Below are 23,110 nucleotides of genomic sequence, written 5' to 3'. Positions count from 1 at the left end.
TTGAGACATTGACCATCCAACCAACACCTCCTCCACTGAACAGTTCATCCATCACATCCATATCTCAGCAATTTAGACAAATGTTAAGGGGGGCTGTGTCAAAGGCCTTACACAAGTTCAGGCCTTCCCTTACTCAATGATGAAGTCACTCCGTCACAGAAGGCCATTGGGTTGGTCAGATGGGACTAACCCTTGATGAATCTGTACTGGCTGTCTCAAATCACCTCCCTGCTCTCCATGACCTTCCCACACAGAGTTGAGGCTCACAGGATGGTAATTCCCAGCTTTCTTTCTAACTTTTTTTAAGACTCAAGAAATGTACAATATTAACAAGGGGCATAATTTTGTCAGTAGGAAACCCAGTAGGAAACTTTTTAATTAACACAATTATCTTATTATTGGTATAGGAGTATTTTTTAAATTGCTGGACTATCAGTGAACTCTAAGACGTTAAGTGTTCACCACCTCAGAATGGCTGCTATTGTACAGCAAATCACTAGCAGACAAAAGGAAAAGACTAAGCTGAAGAAAAAAGTTTGAAAATAGTCACAACTTTACAGAAGTATTAAATTTCCAATAAGGGGACATTGCATATGAACCATATCCTTTAACAACAAAGGAAACGCCACAAGTGTTTAAACCTTTTTTAAATACATATAAGGAAAGTTGACACTGAAGCTGGGACACTTCTCTTACACACATTCTTCATATACACACAAAGTACGCATACATACACACACACACACCTTCAATGTGTTTTATATTAATTTGCTCTATGTCAGACATAAGCTTTGAAGATGTGCCAGAAGTCACACAATGAGAACACTCTAGTTATTTTCTGTAAATAGATTGCTTCTAAGAGAATTAAAAATGCACAGAAATTTCTAATAGTCAATTACAGACCTTTAGCTGAAACTGGCTCACATTTTCACAACTGAAGAGAAGCTTGAGACAGAGTGCCTCACCCACACCATAGACACAATAAATTCTGCTTCCCTAAATAACGGAACAACACACTAACTTGTGCAAGAGATACTACAGAATGCTGTGTACAGTATACAGCCTGCAAGACAGGGATGCCTGTTCTCTGCCTCTACCACAACACAGTATGATTCCCTTTCCACAACAGGACAAATTGGACAATGACACAAGAGCAAGTAGTACACTATGAAGGCAAGGAGAAAACAGTTGGGAGTTGCACCAACGTGCAGCGCATGGTGCAACTGTGACCTACTGCACCTTGCATTCAGAAGGTTTTGCATCACACTTAATTTGGTTTTTATGCTTTACGTAGAGAATACAAGCCTCTCTTATCAGTATTACTAAAACAAGAAATAAGATTAGTATCTCAGATTGGGTTTTCTACTACATTAAAAGCAAATACTTTATCTAATTCCTTTTTGTTTTTTTTTTCCTACTGCACCTAATGCTTAGTACACAAATGCTCTTCACAACATCATATTACTCATATAAAGGAGATCTGCAGGAAGAGTTTTACCTTGCAGATGTTAGGTATCGTACCTTTTAATCTTTACTTCAAGTACTCTAATTATTTTCCTTTATTTCACAGTCAAATACCTTCAAGCAATAAAGAGGAGAATTTGACAGGAGAAGAAACTTCTAATAGAATTAAAAATTCTATTCAGCTAATGAGAATTTTCCTCAACCCTTATGCTGATTCTCACAAATACACAATACAACAATTAATGCACAAGTTTTTATTCAGTATCTGTGGCTTGATGGCACTGGAAGGAAAGATATATCTTGACTCAGACCATAACAGAAGCTAAGGCATGGAAGATCCATGCCAATGTAACATTTTTGATTTCCTGACTGCAGAAACCTTCCACATTGTATTGTAACACTTTTACTTGAAGTTCAAAATCTTCTTCAGTTTCTCCTCCCCAAAGCATCAACTGGCAGGTGTGAAATACCATATATAATGTTGAAGCAACTTTGAAAAGAAATCCCTATCTACAACACTTTTCTGCTAGTAACCCATAAAAGTAACACAGTTCATGTGACAACTCCTAGAACAGATCAGAAGTGATAAAGCCAGAATTATGTTGTTATAAATACCATTCCATAGCAGAACAGAGAACATGTATAAACTTGCATACATTTGGAAACAGGATCCCTGTAAGCCAAAGATGAGTAAGGTGACCTAGAACTACTGTTTGGATGGTTACATTCCTCTGTGTGCCAAGACATGAGGAAAGGACAAAGTGTGTACGTACCATGCTGGTTCTGGTAAAGGCATCTAAAAACATATCTTTAAGAATTTTAACAAAATATCCTAATGGATTTTGGAACCAATGGCTTGAACATCTACTGTGCATTTAAGTATCTTTGAAATTCAACTGACATTGTACATACAGATGCCTTTTTCCCTCCTGCCCTGCACTCTTAAATGCTGGCAAGGAACAAGAAAAGTAAACAAAGCATTGAAAGAGAAAATAATTTCAGTCATCAGCCAAGGGGCTGATGTGACCCAAGAAAATAAGGCACAGTAAGAACTTTTTTGCCGTGATATATCCCACAACTTAACCAGAGCTTTTTGGTAGTGAAATGTTTACCAAAAACCAAGATTCCAGAACCGAAAAGAAAACCCAATTTCTATATTACACTATGCTGTCTGCATGTGAGTGCAATAAAATAAAACACTGTCATCAGCCTGACCCCAATGCTTACAATGACAATGATATTGCTTCACTAGAAACTGTTAAGATAAATCATGTCTTAATGCTATAGGTAAGAACAGCAGTCGCTTTGGAAAGATCTGACCATACTGAAACAGTAAATGATTAATGTAACACATTTATAAGAAAATTAATTTGTTCTATTCTGTAGATTCTGAAGCTTCAGCAAATGTATGAAAGAAATCATTCTCTTCTAAGCTTTGCTTACCCAAGCTATCCACATACACAGAACCAAAGCATAGTTTGGATTGGAAGGGACCTTCAGAAGTCACCTAGTCCTAGTCCCTATCAGCTCCTGAGTAGGGACATCTTCAAGTAAATCAGTTTGTTGAGAGCTCTGTCTTACCAGACCTTGAGTATTTCCAGGCATGGGGCATCCACCACCCCTCTGGGCAACTTATGCCAGTGTGTCACCACCCTCACTGTAGAAATCTTCCCTCTTATATCTAATCTAAATTGATACTCTTTTCATTTAAAACCATTACCCCTTGTCCTATTGCAGCAGTTTTTACATTTGTCCCATCTTTCTCATATTTCTCAGAGGCCTCCACAAAGAACTGAAAGGCTACAATAAGGTCTCCCAGAAACATTTTCTTCCCCAGGCTGAATGGCCCCAGCTTAAAAGTCTCCCTTACCTTGGATGGTCCTGGGTTTGCTGGCATTATCGAAGTCACACACCTTGTCCCATTTATCTCTCACTGCTTCAGGCGTCATTGGCTGATTCTTTCCTCTGACAATGGCACCCAAGGATCGCTCCCAGCGCACTAGTGGGAAACATCAGCCAGAGAGTTCCAGTAAGAAACAAAGAAGCTTTTCATTTCTTTAGGCAACCTTCCTCTAGACCACTACCTTCAAGATGGTACAATAAGGGAAACATTTTAAGTACTCCAATGTAACTCACCAGTATAGCTTCCAGCCGGACTAAAAGGGTTCACTGCTTTAACCAGCATTTAGAATGGGAACAGCACTGGTTTTAAGTTTCACCGAAGCTACAACAAACTTTTTACTCTCCAGAAATACTAGTTTTAGGATTCTGTCTCCTGAAAAGTTGTATTCATCTACAGACTTTCTCTTCTGACATAACTTTGACTATTACTACTTAGGAAATCTTCTGAAAGCATAGAAAACCACTTGTTAGCTGTAAAAAAACCTTAATACCAGTAGCCAGCACCTCTAAATGGTCTCTGAAGTTGTATTTCAATACTGTAACCTGAGAGAAACTAGTAAGGGCCAATGTGAAATTAGTTGCATAAGGATACAGACTTGGATTACTTGGATTGTAATTCAAATACTTAACCAGTCATGTTGGATTTGCCATTAATTAGCAAAAGGCAATGAATAAGGCCATACTGGTACCTCATTAACAATCTGGTTTCATTTCAGTAACTTCAGTAACTTCAACAATAGCTATTATAATGATGAAAAATGGTATTTTCTCTTGATCAAAGTGCAGATTTCCAGCTGTAATGAAACCTAACTGCTTGTGAAGGGCAGCAAGACGTTTCGTGCTGCTACCCTGCTTCTTTTAATCTGTTTGCCACACCTCTTGGAAACACTGTTCCAGTTACACAGAACACTTGCAGCTAGTTAGAAATGTATAAAATGGTTATCAAGTTGGAAAAAAACCACTTAAATGTAAGCACAATGACCTCCTGAATTAACAGCTCTACTTTCAACCCTCTGATGATACTCGTGTAGGTTGAAAAGTTGTACAGTTCATGAAAACAGTGCTTGTACTAAGTTCAATGGATTTAGGAAAAGAGTCAAGATATCTCACACACTGAATATTTTTTCTTCTCCTAAGTCCTCAGTACTGTCTGCAAGTTATCCTTAAATTAGTATTTCAGTTGGTTACTGGAGTCACTAAGAAAAATACATGGGTAATATAGCTACTGGTTATCTAAGAAGACTAATTGCCTTAACATGCCCACACACTAGTATTTTAATAGAAGCATAAGTGATAGTGAAAGGTAACGAAAAATATGAAATGAAAAATGAAAAGCATGCCTGTTTATCAGCATGTGATATTTTATACCATGAAAAATTAAAGCTATCAAGGCAGCAATGTATACTTAGCACCACAAATTCTATTTAAAATTATGCCCAAGATCCAACAGTTGTAGGCAGATTTTCAGTTACTGTTAGTTCAAAAGCATAACAACGCACATATCTAAGTTACCAGCTTTTCTCACATGAAGTTGAAGTTTTTACTTTTTGCCAAATACAAGCAGTTTCCTCAGAACCCTAGGCTTTTATTCATCTTCTTGCCTGAGTAAAAAATGTCTTGTGCACACAGGTTAAGCCTAAAGAAAATTTGCAGTTTCGATGTCAATTCCAAAAACAAGATCAATCTTCCAACATAAAGTACTTACATTTTCCAATCCACCCAGCTCCCACCTGCCAAGAAAAAAAAGAATATCATCAGCTTATGCCATGTCAAAGCAAAGCTTTGGTAATGCTGGGAAACAAAAATATACTCCAGAACAAACTCAATATATTAAGAATTTCTTAACTACTCCTGGTTGTATTTAACAGTTTAATTAAGCGCCTGAATGTGATCAACATAAAACAGCTTCCATCCAATATATGAGTTAACAGTTTGATGCCAATACCTATAATGAATATCATAGTTAAGTAATTATGCCTTCCTGCAAGCTACTTTCTATGCTAGAATGATTTTCAGAACAAAAATGTCTTTTGAATTTTGGCATCTTTTCAACTTTAAAAGCGTACAATAAGAATGGTAACAATCAAATTGGTAGCATTTTGAGCACAGACCAGAAGTTGACTAAGCTGCTACTGCCTGAAGTACTTGCCAAATACTGCACAACCAGATCAATATTTCTTCTATCTATGCTGAGTATGTAGGTCACATATGGTCATTTAATTTCAGCAAAAAGTTTAAGTCTGGACAAGATAAAACAATTGATATAGCGGGAAAGAGCAGAGGGAGGGAAGGGGGGGAGAAGAAAGGAAAAATAAAAAAAATTACCTCAAAAAGACTGCCATTTTCAGCACAGCTCTCATGGCAAAGCCAAACTACTAAAGGAGCAACATATTCTGGTTTGAAAGCATCGACCAGATCTGGAGCAAATCAGAGGGGGAAACGTGAAATAGAAATACTCTACAGTTTCACCAAATTATTTAATCTAGCACCCTCTTATGAACAGCAGAACCAGGAGAATTTTATCAATAGTGTTCTGTCATGAAAAGAAAGACCAAGTAAATGAAACATTTGAAGATTCAATAAATACTAATATCTAGTGAGTTACATATATGCTGCCAAATCCCATGACATGGCTTCTCAGCCAAAGAGATGAAAGCCTGTTTTAACTGTTGGGAACACTGCTACATGCAGACTGCAAAGCCAGACAAACTTCCTAAATTTCCACCTGACAGGCAGCCCGAAACAAGGACAAGACAGCCATACATAATCCTGACAGAGATATGCCTGAGCAATCTTCCTTTTAGTATGCTAGTCAACTATATAGACAAGACTTTACAAAAAGAATTGCTGCGGCTGACTGTTTAAGAATTATCTCATTTGGAAATGCTGATTTTTCCAAAAAATATAAAGAATTATCACTCTGCTAAATTTATATATCAATCCTATTTTGGAATTTTCATTGACATCTAGTACAATAGAAAGCTATCTGAAAATTGAGGCATTGTCATGGAACAGTGCAGCTGCCCAGGCAGCTCTTATCACATATTCTACCCACTGTCTGAGTATTAACTTTGTTTAATTTCCTTTTTAGAATATTATTCTTTCAACAGTAGTAGATATATAGCTGTTCCTCAGCTAAAGGTCATCAGGGATTTTCAATTATAGCTAGGAAAGCTTATAATTACAACTACTTCTTTAATAGCAAAACTAAGGTAAACAGCATTTCATTTTTAGAAGTTCCATAAAAGCAAAAGAAAGTTGAATTCCATTGAATGTGGCATGTTGTAAGCGCATAGCAAACCCATCAGGCTTTTCCAAAATATTCTACTTTATGCCACACATAATTTAGTCCCAAAATCCAGCCCTATACTATTATCATTAATGTTTGTAATCCTCTCTTAAAATAATTTAAAAATAGGTACTAGAAATTAAAAAAACACAAACAAAAACCACCACACAAAAGATGTAAACTGCATTTATGAGTTCTTAGCAAGAACAAGAATATGTGGGTCAAGTTGAACATACATAACAATGTATGGCAATGTACGGCAATGAAAAATCAGACATCTGAAGACAAATAGGAAAGTCCTGACTAAGACAACAAGGATAAGTTGATGATCTTTGAAAATGTTCTTAAGTTGTGGTGTTCAAATCTTTTAGGAGTATTTGAAAAACTGAACAGGGGTGGAGTGATCAAGAAATAAATCAACAGAGCTGTAAGTATCTCAGAGAGAGACCAATGGATCTCACTCTTCTTAAAATTACTAAGAAAGAAAATTATGAGGTAGTTTTTATCATCCTAGGTAGATTAAATGTCTTCAGAACTTTCCAGCTACTGTAATCCATTTTACATTGCATGCTTCACGTATTTACATCTTCTATAAACAATTCCAATTAATCACTAGAACTTACAACTTACAAGACTGCTAGAGTCATGACCACCTGGATTATTTAAATCAAAACCAGTTTGACTGAATCAAACAAAATCAAGCATTCAATCTGTGCATAACATGCAAAATATACTGCTCTTCAATACCCTGTCTATCAGTCTGATGAATGGGATGATTTCCTTGGCTTTGAAATCTGCCCATCATAACAGAAAAGAAGGTCAGGAGTGAAATGAAATAGGCTGATTCTAGAAGATTTTCTGAGAGCAATTTCCTTTAACAGACCTTTTTTTCTTTTTTCCAAATTATTTTTCTTTCTTCTGGTCATTTGCCAAAATAATTAGTCAGTCTATTTATCCTAAATTTACACTTACTTACTCTGTTAAACCTGTTCAAACTTTCAAAGATGAGTAGCTATGCAATAAAGAAAAATTAAGCAATTCAGTTCACTACCATCTCCTGCTGATCATGGAACGACTAAGTACACATATGACATGTTGAGCAAAATCCCAGTATTTTGTAATTAGGCAATATTGTAACAAGTGTAGACACCTTATGCACATACTTGATGTCACATGTGATGAAACAAACAAGCCTTTCCAGTAGTGTAGGAGGATCTTGGAAGAGATTACAATTAAAGAGCTTTGCTACATGAAATTGCTTTTGCAAATGAGAAAATTTGCTTCATATCTTTTGGCAGAAAGTAAGAATTACTCACAACAGACAAAGCAAATAAGTTGACAGTTCGAAGACAAAAAGATAGCAGGAAAAATCAACTGGTAGTACATGAAGTGTGAAGGACTTGCATTTTCTACGAGGTAAGAAAGTTGTTGTGTTTCAATTCACCAAAAAATACCAGCACATGTAGACCTTTAATTATTCACCTTGTGGCATGACAGTCTGGGTCAGCCTGGATCCAGCAGTAGGAGCAATGGTGTTGCAGTGGATGTTATATTTCCGGCCTTCAATTGCAATTGTGTTTGCAAGACCCAAAAGGCCAAGTTTTGCAGCACTGTAGTTTGCCTGACCAAAGTTTCCATATATTCCAGCAGCTGAGGATGTCATAATTATTCTTAAGGGAGAAGAGAGGAAAAAAATTAAATTATTTCTTCAAGTTATTTGAATCCACACAACAACATTTGCCAGCTTTGGCATTATAGTCTCCATATTCCACAAAACAAGTAAGAAAATATTATTTGTTAGTTTTGCTAACAATTAGGTAACTAATGTTTGATGGATAGCAAACACATCTCATAAATCCTGATACACTGTCAGAGTAGGAGAAAACTAACAAAGTCATGAGGCTTTCTGAGTGATATTGCAACACTAGGAAAGACATTCTGTGACACTAGGTCCTGTATAGAGAAGTAACTTCTTTTCATTTCCATCCTCATTTCAGGTGGCATTATTCTCACAACTAATAAAAGGTTTCAGCACTCAGAAGAAAATTACTTTACTGAAAATTACTTCCCTTAATATTATCTACCTGGTATATCTAAAGATCTGTTCTCACAGAATTCACACTCAAAGAATTCTAAATGCAAGACAGAAGAAGACAGAAAAGGAAAGTCTTGGTCTTTGCTGTTCCCATTATTGCTTTGGAGGTGAGTGAACTGCTCACATGAGAGCTCTAAAACCACTGCAGTTCACAGCTGGTTTGAGGCAAGAAAATGTTGTGCTGCAGGTAATCTCAATTCCATAGAAATGGGTCTACACCTTCACTTTTAAATGAAGCCTGTCATGGTTTAACACTGGCCAAATACCATGAAAGCTTCTTGCTCACCCTCCCCAGAGCTGGGCAGGGGAGAGAAAAAAAAATGAACAAAGTGTTTATGAGTTGAAATAAAGACTGGGAGAAAACACTCCAAGGGCAAAACAGGCTTCAATGTACAAAGTAAATTTATTACTAAGAGAGACAGAGAAGTATAATGAGAAGTAAAACGAGCCCTTCTCTTCCCTCAACCCCTCCCTCCTTCCCACCAACAGTGCAGGGAGACAGGGCACGATGGTTTGGAGAATTATCACTGAGATTTTCTTCCTCTGCTCCAGGAGAGGAGTCCATTCCCTGTGAGGCCATGGGGTCCCTCCCACAGGAGACAGCTCTCCCTGAAATTCTTCAGTGTGGGTCCACTCTCACAAGCAGCAGCCATACCACACCTGCTGCAAATGTGAGTCCTTCCCACAGACAGACAGTCCTACCAAAACTGCTGTGGCATGGGTCACTCTTTCCACAGGGTGCAGTCCCCCAAGGACAGGCTGCTCCAGTCTGGAGCAAGGACCCTCTCTTTCCACCGGCTGTTCCACTGGAACACAGCCTCCTCAAAGCACCCACCTGCTCTGGCACAGGCACCTCCCTCATGGGCTGCAGGCAGACCTCTGCATCCCCCATGGATCCCCATGGGCTGCAGGGGCACAGCTGCTTCACCACGGTCTCACCACAGCCTGCAGAGAAGCTCAGCTCTGGCACCTGGAGCACCTCCTGCCCCTCCTTCTCTACTGACCTTGGTGTCTCCATTCATTTCCCTCATATGTTCTCACCTCCTCATCTTCTCTGGGCAGAAAGGAGTGTGTGTCCTTTTGTTCTGATTCTGATTTTGTTTTGAATCTGTTATCACAGAGGCATTTCCATCACCTCTAACTGGCCCAGCCTTGGCTAGCAGCATGTCCACCTCCAGAGCCACCTGTAATTGGCTCTGCTGGACACAGTGGAAGCTTTCAGCTGCTTATCACAGAAGACACTCTGTGATCCCCCCACTATCAAAAACCAGGCCATGCAAAACCAACACAAAGCCTTATCCGATTCTGTTGCAATCTACTTGTAAACACACAGCATAGCTGGGATCAACATATATTTCACTTTTTTATCTGCCTCACTGCCAATCATCTGTTTTTAATCTAAGTAAAGAGAAGCGTTGCAAGTAGTGGTTCAATATGATGAAGAAAAGCTACAAACCCTATGTAAAGCAGGCATTTTGCAGATGGCACATGTCCATCCGTAAACTGCAGAAGCACTCACTACCACTGTTATCTGAGCAAATACAGAAAAGGAGACAAGGGAAACATATTCCTAAATGGATACAACTCTAGAATTAAGCTGGTTTTGAAGCAATAATTTAATTTTCAACTCCCAAACTTAAGACTTTTGCTATCCTCACAGCTGACTTCCCTGGACGAGAATGTATGTTATTTAGGTCACAGGATGAGAAAACAGCTCACACAGTTTTCAACACGTGGGTATGGTTAAGACTAATATAATCAGTGTTTTGATAAGGTTTTTGATAAAATCACAAAAGTGGAAAAAAAAAATCTGATTTTACTGCACTTTTTTTGAGTTAACAGTAATACATATCATAAAAAGACTAAGAACACCCCAATACTTTTAAGACAAGTACATTTCTCCAAAGGGTTAAAACTGACAAAGAAAACTGATGACAACCAAACACCAAACAAAAAAATCCATGGCCTATGAGCAGAATTGCATGTACTAGTCATTTGAATAAGAAGGAACAGAACAAGAGTCCCTTAAACTTGCAGTAACATAAAAGTAATAAACATTTCTAACCAGCCCTCACTAATTGACATGGTATTTTTACATATTTTTACAACTTCTGTTTGTGAGAGTTAGAAAAATACATTTAAATATTGGAAAAAAAAAACCCTTTAAACATTTGGCTGAGGAAGTGGAGAGATCAGAACTGTAAAGACATTTTCACTAATTTTGCTTCAACCCTGACAATGTGAAAGAAAAGAATGCAAGATTCCTCCTTCACTGTTTGGGCATGCATCAGTCTGTTATACCCTACTGAAAAATGCAATACAGAACACACATTTTTACCTGCCAAACTTCTGATTTTTCATATGATTCCATGCAGCTCGGGTGACCAGGAACGATCCCCTCAAATGAATTTTGTGAATTATATCTAGGAACAAATTAACATCAGTTTAGTAATTCCAAGATTTGTCTCCCAGCTTGAAATGCACCATATTTCTTCTTCATTACAAAAATGCACTCCCTTCACACTGTTTTTTGTTGGGTTTTTGGGGTTTTTTTTTTTTGTCCTGACAGACCACTTTTCAGTACTTGCCTGAACATACACTGATTATGAAGGGGCTGCCCACATATACCACCTCTTGGATGGGCCTCTCCTGTACAGAATTCAAAAGCATTCAAAATTCCTGCACTTAAACAGACTCAGACTGGAAGTACAGAAGACAATCTTTGTATAGTTTTCTCCACTGACTTATCATTACCTACCATCTCAATGAAAGTTTTGCTTTTTCTTCTGTCCCTTGGCATATCAGCTTGCTTTCCTCTCTGCTTAGTTCTGGGCCTTTTAAGCCTGCTTAGTATTCAGTCACTCAGTGCTGGCACTAGGAATGTTGAGCTCACCAAAACTATTGTGTGTAATTCACATGGCTCCTTACTGCATTTGGCAACAAGGAGTAGGAAGAAAAGTCCTTCTTCCCCTTTGGAACTACATACACCTACCATATTGCAGCACAGACCTGGTTTGCACACTGAACACAAGCAGCTTTCCACTAAGCTTGCAGGGCAAAAGGTAAGCCTTTCCTGTCTTTTCTTTCTTCTTCCCGTGGGAGGGATGTACATGTCACCTTTCGCACAGAAAGAACATTTGGAAGTAATTTTAAAATCAACTCACCCCAATCTTCATCACTTATCCGAACAAAGGAACGGTCTCTCAGAATCCTAAAACACGACATTAGGAAAGCAAAACAAACGCAAGATCAACATTTGTTTACACAAAAGGGACAGCTCACACTCAAATAGGACAGGTATACTCACCCAGCATTGTTTATAACAATATCTGAAATAAAAAAAAGGTAACTAATTCAATGCGCTGATAAAATACAAGCTTGTTTCTATTTTTCTCCCACTTCCAAATATAAACAGACAAGAACACTGGACATATACATCACATTACATATATTCTATAGGTCCTTGTCCTGATTAATGAATTCTACACTTGGAAAAAAATTATAACATAATACCTAAGGACAGGCAAGTCTCAACCTGACAAGGACCTCAATGGACAAAGACTGAAAGGCAGGCATAGCTGTGAGGTGCAGGCTGCCTAGGAATCCAGGATCTGCAGGATGCAGCCATCCTGTACAGTGTTGAAGCCTGCATTGAATTCCAGAATGCATTGATTATGCAGTTTAAGCCACCACCTTTGTTCCAGTAGCCCAAATGATAACTAGAGGAACTACAGTCTCAAAGCTGATAAAGTGACCTGGATCACTACAATTTCTTCTCAGATATTTAACTGGGCTCCTTTTGACTTTGTTTATGTGTACTTTAAGCCGTTTAACCCTGAGTTAAACTTACCAAGTGGTTTCAAACAGGGGAAATCACATGGTTAAAAAGAACTTTCCTTGCTAGATAAAACACCTTAGGATTCCTTTTTTTCATTTCTGCTAATGCATGTTGACCTTATCTAAGCAAAAGAGCTTACAAAACTTGAAATGTTGCTTTCAGCAACATTATTTATGCTAATTCTGTGCAGCCAGTTATAACACTTCATAGACTTTGTGCTGTGTGACAGAAATTGTTAGCCATTACTGAAGTTCCAAAATTCTGGAAAGGGCTGGAAAATACAAATCATATATACTAGGCTTTAAACTTCTGCTAAAACAACAAACTTCCCCCCCCCCCCCAAAAAAACCCCAACAAAACAAAACAAAAAAAACCAGAAAAGTTGATAATTCAGATTAAAAGCTGAAAGCCCCTTATTCAGATTTCACTGACTGCAGGCATCAAGGGTTGGTGAGTACTACTGTGGTCAAAATATATTTCATACACAGGTTGTTAATTGCACTGCTTATAAAGGCTTTGAACTTGCAAACAAGTTTCTACATAAATTAAGCAACTGTACCTATTCTCCCAAAGGCCTCAAGGGCTGTCTTCACAAGCTTTTCACCATCTTCCACGGAATCTGTAAGAAAAAAATACAAATTCTCAAATAAAATTAACTGGATACACTGCACTTACGGGATATTAACAACTAATTCCACAGAGCTAAGAAAAATAAATTGTACACAGTCCCAGGGAAAACTAAATTTAAATCCAGCCATTATCTGCATGTGGCCTAAAGCAAATCCCACACGGCAAATCTAAATGGCACAACATTTGTGACTGCAAGAAAAACACAAAGCACAGCAAGCAAGAACTATCCATTCCCATTTAGCTTCTGAAAAGTGCGGATGAACGGCTGCTTAATACTTCAATGTTAAAAAATGAGATAAAAGAGAAGGGAATTAGTAGCAAATCTTAATTAAGTGAGGCAATTAATGCACCTGGTTTTAGCATCTCTCTCCCCACTCCACATGATATCACACCTGTTTAATGTATATGTTAATGGTAAGCTGGCAGTAATCTTTCACTAAGCAGCATCAACATTTCATTTAACATGTCCACTATTCCTATAGATAAAGCATTACACTCATCTGGAAAAATAACATACCATAATTGGGTACTGCTTTCCCTCCTTTTGCTCTGATTTCATCGACAACTTTATCAGCAGCTGAGGAGCTTTTGCCATATCCCTTGAAATCACCTCCAAGATCATTCACTGTGCATGACAAAGAAATGAAATTTTTGTTGTTAACACTCAGACTTCATGATCTGTCCTTACCTTATTATCACACTAGAGGTTATAAGGAGTATTAATAAAGCCTGTTGCATCTGGATCTTACTGAGAACCACAGATGACAAGAGAAAAATAGTAGGACATATGATTATTTTTTTTAAAAGCAGTGCAAGATACATTACCCCTTTTTCTTTAAATAACATGGAAAACAGAACCTTTTTCCACCCCTCCACCATGTATTCAAGTTGCTCACCCTGCCCAGGCTATGTCTGTAATTGTGTCGTAGCTCAGAGTAAAAGATCTAGATTATACTCCAATCACAGGCAATTTACTATTGCATGAACCGTAAACAAGACTGGCAAGACTTTAATCCTGTTAACAGAGTAGCTCAACTGTTACTAGTCAACACCACCACAGAAGAGATCCAGCGGTCTGAACAAAGTGAGAAGTGCCTGCTCTGGAGCTTCAGATCCTGCTCCTGTGGGGTAACAGGCCCACCTGACACACACAGCTGCTCCAGGCTGCTCTCTGCACTGGGGCACGGGTCACTAATGGCAGCTGGAACATAATGTTGCCACACTCTGCTGCACTCCTGCACAACCCACAGCTTCACAGAACTACCAGGGGAACAAAAACACTCCCAAAAAACCCCATAAAAACCTTGTATTTGGACAAAAAAATTCAAAAAACTGTAAGAAGCTGTTTAAACGGGTTCAGAATGGAATTGTAAAAAAGATAGAATTGACTGAATTTACATGGAACACTGGTATTCTGCTAAACAGTCTTTTGCTATGGTGAATTCCAGCTTTCTGCCTTCTAACTTCTAACCTCAAGAAGGCAGACACAGTAAAATCCACAAAATATGCAGGATATTCTTGCTGGTCTTGATGGAAACCAGCAATGCCAAGTCTGTTGTATCATGACAAAATGAAATAGACCCATTTTGTGCTTTGTTTTTTTAACTCTCCATGTAAACAGGAACATGGCTTGCAGGACACACCATAAAATCATTCTGTATAATCCAGATCAAGAAGCCTCATCTGGTTGAGGCTTTGCGTGCAGCACTTCAAGAGAAATGTAGAAACACGGCAGAAAATTTGTGAGAAATAAAAATGCCAAAGTCCAGAAGAAGTGAGCATCAAAAGAGTAGGGACATGACAAAAAAAAAAAAAAAACTCAAAACCAACCAAGCATAAACAAACAAACCAAACACACAAAATGCCCAGTCTTAAGCAGGAAGTACAGTGATACAAAAAACAAAGGTGACAAACATCTCCAAGCTAACAGATCAATATCTAACAATCCAAACATGCAGCCAACACAATTCAAGTGAAAAGAATTAAGGAAAATTTCTGAGTGTAGTGATGTGTTAGGATAGGCAACGCAGGCAGACTGCTCAGTCTGCAACATCCATGGTATTAAAGGAAAGCAAATCAGGAACAAAACCTGGGAAAGAAGAGTGAAAATTTAGGTGGTAAACATATATAAACCATTCAGTCCTGTTAAGATCTTACAACTCTCTACCATGGAACAGTTAATATATATCCTTATCTCACACTTCAATAGCAATTTGCTGACAAAAAATTAAATATTTGGTAAAATTTTCAGAGGTGGTAAAGCACCTTAGGCTGAGCACTGGCACTAAAGGAGCTGAAACAAAAATGAGTATGCAAAAAAGAGTTGAGCTATTATAGGCTTTAAAAATAGTAACTCCATGAGTGTGATAGAACAATGAAAAAAACCCCTAACAAAAAAATCAAGAAATAACGTTATTTTAAGCCCAACATACAACATACCTTCATTTCCATAACTTATAAAAGGGAACTTGCTTTAAAGAGACAAGGCAGATATGAGCCTCATATCTGCTTGAGTTTTAAAAAACTAAATATTTATACAAGTAGTTTCTCAACTCTTTGAAGTCAGAATTGTAAGAGAACAAGAGAAACAAATATAAGCATGTAGAGGTAATACCGCAAGACAAGCTGAAGTGCGGTGAAGTTTCCAAAAGGAAACAAGAAGTTGCCCTTACAGTCAATTCTTAACTTACTGTTTAGTTATTACACAATAAGGCCAAGAGATAAAGGAGCATTAGCTGTGGTCAGGCAACAGAATACATTTTCATTCAGATCATTCTGGAAAGTAAGACCACCACCATCTATAGAGAGTCAATACAAAATATTTGGACTGCTTTAGTGACATAATTTTTGCTAAATAAGAAATTGATGTGAATTATTCATGTCCATACAGCAAGTATCAAAGATGGCAATTAACAGAAACAAAATAAGAAAAAACCACCCAGATTTTTTTTAAAGTTGTCTAGACTCATTTTTAATCAATTAATTAAAACCAAAAAAAGTTCATTAAATTTTGTAAACTGACATTGGCATTGTCATTAGAAAATTACAAACAAAACCAGTGAGCAAGGTCTTGTCCATAACCTCTTTAAGCATTTAATCTTGAACTTATCAACAGTACCTGTACAAACTCATTCATAGGCAGCAAATTGATAAAATCACGGAACCATTTAGGTTGGAAATATCTTGTAAGGTTAAGTCCAACCATTAACGTAACACTGCCAAGTCCAGGAGTAAACCACATCCCTAAGCGTTACATCTACACATCTTTTAAATACTTCCAGGAGTGGTCAGTCAACCACCTCTCTGGCCTGTTCCAGCACCTGACAACCCCTTCAATGAATAGATTTTTCCTAAGAGCCAATCTACAAGTGGCAATACTCACTGCCAGTGGGTGAATACCCAAAATACAATTTAACCTTCAGGACTGTCTTGTGATACAGCATTTTTCACAACTAAATATGCCCTGCTAAGGTTCAGCCAAGGAACTACAAAAGCACCAGATATTACTGACAGTAATTTGGCACTGACACCAAGACCAGATGGCTCTTCTGTCCCACCAGCCGCAGAAAGAAACAATGCTACTGAGTTACATTTCAGTAACTTCTTTCTTGGGAGAAAGCATTACAAGACAACATATTCACATATTCAAATTGTCATATTGGAAGCTTCTGAGCAGAATTTACTGAAGACAACACACTCTCTGGCCCACAGATTGCAGTAAAGACTTGTATGCATAGATGAAAGTTAAATCTAGGAAATGATCTGATTTGAGCTGGCTTTCCAGCAAAGGTAAGCCCTTGGACAAACTTGGGCAACTTGTTTCATAAGAAAATAAAGCTTAGAGGCAAAATTAAACAGCAAAAGATAAGACAGAAAACCATTAAGTAACAAGGGTTACTGACAAAAAGGGCATGGACTGTCGAATGCAAGCTATGTGAAAAGACAAAGGTTACTGTCTAGATCAAGGTAGTTAAGATAAAACTTACCAACTACTGAAGCTCCTCTTTCAGCAAAAGCCAGAGCATATGCTCTGCCCAAACCTAGTTTAAAAAAACAGAAGTTAAAAACTTTGTTTCCTGGATCACAATTCAGACAAAAGCCACACAAAAATGAATCGCATCAAGAAAAATGCACCAATTCAACACAAACACCTTGCAGGTTCAAAGTAAAACATTATTTCCCCCAAGAGCTCAAAAGTCTTTTATAAGAACAAAATACAAAACTAAACAAACACATAAATAGTAAGTAAAACTTCCAGTCAATAGAAGAAAAAAAAAAAAAACAAACAAACAATGCTTACTCTTCATTATCGGATTCAACCGAAGCATCTGGGAAAGCTGTAGGCTGCTGAGTTTGTGCTTGTGATAGAAAAATAATATGAAAGGAAGAACCTTTAAGGTCCTAAGGTAATACCAAAGAAGGAGGGTATGTTTCAAGTTAATTAATTACACACTAAGTGAATAAGATACTTTCCTAGTTAAAGTTAAGATTTGAAAAAGAAACAGAACAAAATTTAACTGTGACTGAAGATATATTGACAAAATCATTTGGATACAAATGAATGCCTAATGCCTCAGTTAACCAAACAGATACATAGCTCACCTGTCCTAAGAGAAGACTGTCATTTCTGCATTACAAACAAAAACAAGGGTCTTGAACCTTCACTCTGGCTTAGATTCTAGCTGTGTTTGGCATTCATTGCAATAAATGATCTACAGATATACTATCGACTGTACCAATCAAAAGTTGTTGGGATTAATGGCACTGATTCTTTTTTTATCAATTTCAAAAAAATGGATACTGGAATGATCAAAAAATCATCAGTCAGAAGGAAGTTTCTCGAAATACAACTACCTCTTTGCACCTCACTTGGACATTCAAAGCCACTTCTCAAAAAAAAAGGGGGGGGGGGGGAGGAAATAAGAACTGTATATACTGTTTTGAAGCACACTAATTGCACAGCAATAAGTTGAAAATTTCCTTAAGACTCCCTTAGGCCTCTGCAACCGAGAGTTTCACATGTGAGGCGCATATACACCCAACTGCTCATATAACCCAAGTCCAAGCAAACCTTTTTTTGTTTTGTTTTGAAAAGCCACTGAGAAGTCACAAAACTCAGGCCATGCTATATGAGCTCATCATCTCAACTGCAAAGCAAGGATTGAACGTTTGAGAATCAAAACTAACCTTAAAAAAAACCAAGATAGGTTGCATAAACAATGCCCAACACAGTAATTCACAGAGAATCTGCTCAAAGTGAAAAGAAACACTTCTTAGATATGTGCATATGTGAAAACAGGTATCACTTTGAAACAAATTAGTGATTCAGATGTCTAAATAAATTCCCAGTTCTGATCTGTTCACCAGCATCCAAAAAATCAATGCTGAAAAACAAAGCTATTAGTAATGCAATCTAACTATGGTGATGTAAGTTAAATAAAGGCAAAATGAGAACTAATCTGTAAATAAAAGGACCTCCCTTAATCTTGGCTTACCATTCTCAAGGTAACCCTGTGAGTACAAGGGTCACTGTACACACACTTATGACATGCAACTTTTACTCAGTGCAATACTTTTTAGAAGCTTTATTACTGCCACGGTGACCTTGTTTTGCTATTATGCAAGGTCTTAACCTATTCCTCAGTGAAACTATATAGGGAAAAGGCCACAAATATAGATCTGGTAAAAGATCTAGAAAAGCAACATTAAAAAAACTGATCTCAATTATTATCACATTGGTCACTTTCAGGTGATGTACATGGACTGTTCAGGGGTTTTCAAAACATCTTCTTCACATGACATCACTTAATCTAGGAGACCAAAATTACTCCTCTGGCTATGTGCAGCACGAAAAATGAGAGAAAAACTCCACTGTGAGGAGGGCAGAACCTTTTCAGAGTATGGCTAAACAAGTTTCCTAAGGAGCTCATCACAAACACAAACTTTGCCTCTCACTCATCCACACTGACAGCCCGTATTTTTGGTCAACTACCAGCAAAGGTCAAAGCATGGACGCAGAGAAAGGAAAAAAAAAAAAAAAATCAAAGGAGATAGAAACAAACAACAAAAAGCCCCAACCAACCAACCAACCAACCAACCCACGCCATAACAACAAACACAAAAACATTTCCTGGCAAAACCAAGCATTCCACGGCAGACCACGTTCCCCGGAGGGATCAAAAGACCACCAACAGCGCAGGCCAGCCCTGCTGCGGGCAGAGCTCTCTCCCTCCCGCTCCCACCTGCCCGCAGGCCGGCTGCCGGGAGCACCGCGGGCCGGGACGGCAGCAGCAGGAGGGCGGCTGCCTTCGGCAGCACCGATGGCACACGTGAAAGCCCTGCTGCAGCAACACTGTGCCAAGCCACACGGGTCACACGCCTCAGACACTACGTCCGAGGCTCAGGTGGAAGGAATTAGAATACCAGGACAGCACTTGGAGGAGGACATCCACTGCTGACAGGGGCGCAGCGGCGCTGCCCCCCGGTGTGTCTGAACAGTAGAAATGCCCCACATTCGGAGGGGTTCCCAACGTGGGCAGCGCCGGGCCGGCCTCGGACGGCCAGCAGGAGGCACGGCCCTGACCCCTGCACACCCTTGGCACGGCCAGGGACTGCACGGACAGCACCTCCCCCACAGCCCCGTTTCTCCCCTCTGCGGAAACAACCCGCTTTTCCCCCCGAAGCCGGACCGGCCCCCCCCCGGGACACCTGTCGGGGCCGCGAGCAGCGGCGGCTCCGCGGAGCCCGCGCCGCTGGGGTTACCCCGAGCAGTTCCGCCGTCTCCCGCGGGTGCAGAAAGCCCGGCCGGCGCTCACCTCCTCCGGCGCCTGTCACCAGCACCACCCGCCCGTCGAACCTCAGCCCCGCCATCGCTCCGCTCCTCTCCGCTCTGAGTCGCCCGGCTCCACTGCGCGGCCCCGGCCCGCCCGCTGGAGGGACAACACGGGGCGGGGAGGTGTGCCCGCACCGCGCATGCGCCAGCAGCGCCGCCCGCTGGGAACTGTAGTGTGCGATGGGATGGGCAGAGGAAGAGGAAAGGGAGAGGAGAGGAAGGGATGGGGAGGGGAAAGGAAGGGGTGGGGAATGAAGGGGCGGGAACGAGGGGGATGGGAAGGAAGGGGGAAGGAGGGGCGAGGAAGGGTTGTATAGAAGAAGGGAAGAGATGGGGTGATGAGGGGGAAAGGGAAAGGGAAAGGGAAAGGGAAAGGGAAAGGGAAAGGGAAAGGGAAAGGGAAAGGGAAAGGGAAAGGGAAAGGGAAAGGGAAAGGGAAAGGGAAAGGGAAAGGGAAAGGGAAAGGGAAGATGTGTGCTAATTGTTTGTCTTTACAAACAATTCGATGTACGGAAATATGGGTGTTAACATCTTTGAATTCGGTCTTAATGTCGCCATTATCTTCAAGCTGTGTGTCTGTGGGAGAGCCCAGACAGCTTGACTCCTGAAATAGACAAGGGTCTGCACAAGCTTGTGTTCCTGAACTTTGGGGTAAAATGCCAGGTGCAAGAAGGGATATGTGCTAGGTGGTTCAGGAAGGTCCTAGTACCTCAGGAGATGAGGAAAGAAAGAGGACAACATGCGACCTGGAGTTTACCATAAAAGGAGGCTGCACCCTCCAAAACCTCGAGACACAAAATCCCGTGGGCGTGTGCCCCAGTGAACTCTATCCTTTTATTCTAATAAAGTTGCAGGACTCTTCTGTCTCCTTTATGGACACTGGCTTTTCATAGCGTGATTTTCCATGCAAAAGGAAGGGATGGGGAATGGAGGAGAGGGAAGGGAGAAGGAGATGAGAGGAAGGGTTGGGGGAGGGGAAAGGCAGGGATGGAGAAGGGATGGGGAACAGAGGAGAGGGAAGGTGATGGGGAAGACAAGGGGAGAGGAAGGGATGCAGAGGGCAAGGAGGGGCTCGGAACGGAGGCAGTCGGGCCCAGGATCTGCCCTGCCTGGCCCTGCTTTCCCAGGCTGGCTGCTGTGAAGGATGGGAAGGAGCGGGCTGTCCTGTCCTGTCCTGTCTGTGTGCCCAACGAGGCCATTGCTGGGCTGGATTGCGAGACCAGCCTAGCCTGGTGTAAGGCATCACGCCTCCGTTTAAAGTTAATCTACAGTTACTTCTTTTATAGCAATCTTGTTCGTGGTGTGCAATATTTCTCTCCCTCTATTTTACAACTTCCCGACGGAAACACTGCTTTCCCTGTTATGAATAAGAAGCTTGACTAGGCCAATATTCAAGCAACAATCAATTTATTAATTAATTATGGCAAAGTATGATCAAAACAGCGCTGGGTACAGTGGAGGCAGTTTTCCCTCCAACTGCACACTGATATTTGGGCTTACAGGTATTTATAGGGGTACTCAGAAGCTTTCTCAGCAGTTTCTATTTCTACTTGTTTTTATCACAATTCTATACACTATTGCACTATTGTGATCTAGTTTTTCTCAGGATGTGTCCCAAAAAAAAGAAGATCCCCAGATGGTGGTGGCAGGCTCCGAGATGTTGGTCCAGTTTCCATAAGAACAATGACGAATCCCATCTGGTGAAGTCCAGCTCCCCAGATGTGGGTCCCCCTTGTTATTACAAGGGCTATCAGTGATGTCCACCTTCCCTTGAAGTTGCAAATTCTTCAGAGGATGTCCCTTTTCCTTTCTCAAGCTGTTTTTCTCAGTTTTGTTAAGGAGTGAGATAAGCACATTTCCTTTCTATACATTCCAAAGCTATAGTTTCAAGGATACAATCAATATTCCAAAATTATACCTTAAAAAGTTACCATTACAGCACTCTTTAAGGCCTGACTACAAGCAAAGAGCAACATCCCGAATGCTGTAATTCAAATACTCCTAAATTAATCCAGGTTAATTGTAAGCAAAGGCTAGGTTCAGAGGCCTTCTTCCATGCTTTACTTTCCACAGTTATTATTAGAATTTGCAGTCATCCCATGGTTGGTATCCACACATATCGCAACCACAAATACACACATTTCCTTTCTGTGCCAGACACGAAACACAGCTTTGTATTTCACATCCCAGCGCCTGGGGACTCTATTGAGCAGTGAAAGTGCAATGCAGCGCCCTTGCTTTGCCCCGCGAATTTCGGCTGCCCGTGTGCGGAGGGCGGTGCTGGGTGCAGGCGCCCCGGGGCCTGCAGGCATTCCCAGGCCCAGCACAGCATTCCCACTGGATCCAAAGGACCCACTGCCAGGCACGGTAAAGACCCTCAGAAAGGGTGCTGGTGGTGCCTCTGGGAATGTGTCTAAGAAATTATAAAAGACGTTTTGCAGCAATTGTGGAAGAGTGGGGAAGCTGAGAGAGAAACCGCCCTGTGGACGCCCAGGCCGATGAAGAAGGAGTGAGAGCAGGTGGTCCAGCTCCAGATTCCCTGGAGCCCGTAGAGAAGACACCCCACAGAGGTTCACACTGGAACAGGTTTGCTGGCAGGACTTGTGACCCCTGGGGGACTGGAGGAGCCTGTTCCTGAAGGAATGCAGGCTGTGGGAGGGACCCAAGCTGGAGCAGGTCATGAAGAGCTGCAGCCTGTGGGAGTGGCCCCGTGGTGAAGCAAAGGAGAATGGAGTGAGGCACAAAAGAGTAGCAAAATGCATTGAGTTTAGTTGAACCAGCCAGTGGGTTAAGTATGAATATACACACTTAATCATTATATTATTGCAGGTGTTGTGTGAGGCAGTGTTATTCAGAATGTAATTGTTCTGGCATTTCATAGGGCCAATGCTTAAATCTAAGGGGCTGCTCAGAGAACAGAGGATTGTATAAGAAATGCACAGAATTATTTTTTTGGGAAATCATCTACATATTTCCTCTGCACAGATGAACTTTAATTATTAACCTTTCTTGTAAGCTTTGGATTATTTCTGGAGCTAATAGAAAGAAAAAATGGTTATT

At 40.2% G+C, this 23,110-nt stretch overlaps 1 protein-coding gene across 1 annotated transcript in view; it reads right to left on the bottom strand.

Moving 5' to 3' along the window:
• Window positions 1–20,185, bottom strand: part of HSD17B4 (hydroxysteroid 17-beta dehydrogenase 4) — a 63,396-nt gene extending 43,211 nt beyond the window's left edge. Inside the window, exons 1-11 of the mRNA XM_084225098.1 lie at window positions 20,034–20,185; window positions 17,205–17,258; window positions 13,736–13,843; window positions 13,148–13,207; window positions 12,058–12,079; window positions 11,915–11,961; window positions 11,089–11,173; window positions 8,138–8,325; window positions 5,692–5,783; window positions 5,072–5,096; window positions 3,335–3,463 (exon numbers count right to left, since the gene is read on the bottom strand). Of these exons, the coding sequence (XP_084081224.1) occupies window positions 3,335–3,463; window positions 5,072–5,096; window positions 5,692–5,783; window positions 8,138–8,325; window positions 11,089–11,173; window positions 11,915–11,961; window positions 12,058–12,079; window positions 13,148–13,207; window positions 13,736–13,843; window positions 17,205–17,258; window positions 20,034–20,088 (865 nt within the window). The 5' untranslated portion in view covers window positions 20,089–20,185. The remainder of the gene's footprint in view (window positions 1–3,334; window positions 3,464–5,071; window positions 5,097–5,691; window positions 5,784–8,137; window positions 8,326–11,088; window positions 11,174–11,914; window positions 11,962–12,057; window positions 12,080–13,147; window positions 13,208–13,735; window positions 13,844–17,204; window positions 17,259–20,033) is intronic.
• Between the last annotated feature and the right edge of the window lie 2,925 nt (window positions 20,186–23,110).

This window comes from Fringilla coelebs (assembly GCF_963513975.1).
Source record: "Fringilla coelebs genome assembly, chromosome: Z".
Taxonomy (NCBI): Eukaryota; Metazoa; Chordata; class Aves; order Passeriformes; family Fringillidae; genus Fringilla; species Fringilla coelebs.
This window is presented reverse-complemented; position numbering and strand designations above follow the sequence as displayed.